General features: G+C 64.0%; 1 protein-coding gene across 1 annotated transcript; it reads left to right on the plus strand.

Annotated features, from left to right (window-relative positions):
- On the plus strand, positions 1-866 carry CHLNCDRAFT_16011 (hypothetical protein; the record flags this gene model as incomplete). Its single annotated transcript, XM_005842548.1, has 3 exons — positions 1-246; positions 390-583; positions 773-866. Coding segments are annotated over 3 exons (534 nt in total), but the record flags the coding sequence as incomplete, so codon positions are not given.
- Positions 867-1,423: the final 557 nt, after the last annotated feature.

Consider the following 1,423-nt stretch of genomic DNA (forward strand, 5'->3'; position numbering starts at 1 on the left):
GAGGTACACTGGACACCGGATGGTGAGGAGTTGATCAGCTGTAGCCCGGACAAGACGGTGCGGGTGTGGGACGCAGAGACGGGGACGGAGGTGAAGCGGCTGCAGGAGCACAAGGACATTGTGAACAGCTGCTGCCCGGCGCGGAGAGGACCTCCGCTGGTGGTGTCTGGCGGTGACGACTGCCAGGCAAAGCTGTGGGACCTTCGCGCACGCAATTCAGTCAAAACCTTTGACGAACGCTACCAGGTAGGAGTGTCAGTGATGCAGAGCTGGTGGGCGGGGGGAGTGCTGCATGGGGGAATGAGTGCCTGCCATGCGTACCTCAACTTGGATTTGCCAAACCTTCGCCAGGCTCTTTGTGACGCCGTGGTTGCCGGCTCTCCATGCAGATATTGAGTGTCGCCTTTTCAGAGGCGGGCGATCAGATCTATACGGCAGGCATTGAGAATGTGGTGAATGTGTGGGACCTTCGGCGTGAAGAAGTCAGCGTGAGTCTGGCAGGGCACAGTGACAGCATCACTGGCATGCGGCTGTCCCCTGACGGCACACACCTGCTCACAAACAGCATGGACAATACGCTGAGGTGAGGCTAGCAAAGACTTTCCGCTGTCTGCTTACTGTATGAGCAGCAGCGGTGGCGGCAATGAGCCGGCTGACTACGTGCAGGCTGCCGCTCGAGTGTCATGCTGCCCCCCCCCCGGGTGGTGTCCTGTTTGCCTTGGGCTCGGCGACATCTGCAGACTGCGCTGGCCTCTTTCATGCCTACCTGCAGGGTGTGGGACATGCGGCCTTATGCACCTGCAAATCGGTGCACCAAGGTATTTGCGGGCCACGTGCATACCTTTGAGAAGAACCTGCTGCGCTGCCCAACCCGGCAGATGGCCTCTCGACCCCTCCTAGGCCTGCTGCTCCTGTTCGTGCTCTGGGGCCATACCAACTCTGCCTGTGTGCTTGCCCAGGAAGGCTCTGACGGCAGTGTCAGCGGCTCGCCACCCCCCGGCTCCCCGCCGCCCGACGGCGCTAGCGGCGGCGCCGGACGCAGCACGGACGCCAGCCAGACCTCTCAGGCTCCAAGCGGCACAATGTTTCGAGGGCCGCTCACCGGGAAGGCACTAGCAAATGCAATGGGCCTGTCCAGCGGGCTGCCGGAGGGCGGCACCAGCCAGCCTGCGGCCAGCGGAGCAGCGCTGCTGGGCAACGGCACGCAGTCGGGCAGCGGCACCCAAGCCAGCCTGCTGCAGAGCGGACAGGACGGCGCAGCCCAGGGCATGGAGATGCAGAGCGCGGAACAGCCTGCAGGTGGGCGCGCCCGGCGGCCCGCGGCAGGAGCGCTGCCGTGCAGGGTTGAGCCTGCTGCTGTGCCTGCCAATCCTCAGGAGCGCCGAGGCGCTGGGTGTTCATGATACCCGCCGCTGAAACTGGG

This window comes from Chlorella variabilis (assembly GCF_000147415.1).
Source record: "Chlorella variabilis unplaced genomic scaffold CHLNCscaffold_434, whole genome shotgun sequence".
Lineage (NCBI taxonomy): Eukaryota > Viridiplantae > Chlorophyta > Trebouxiophyceae > Chlorellales > Chlorellaceae > Chlorella > Chlorella variabilis.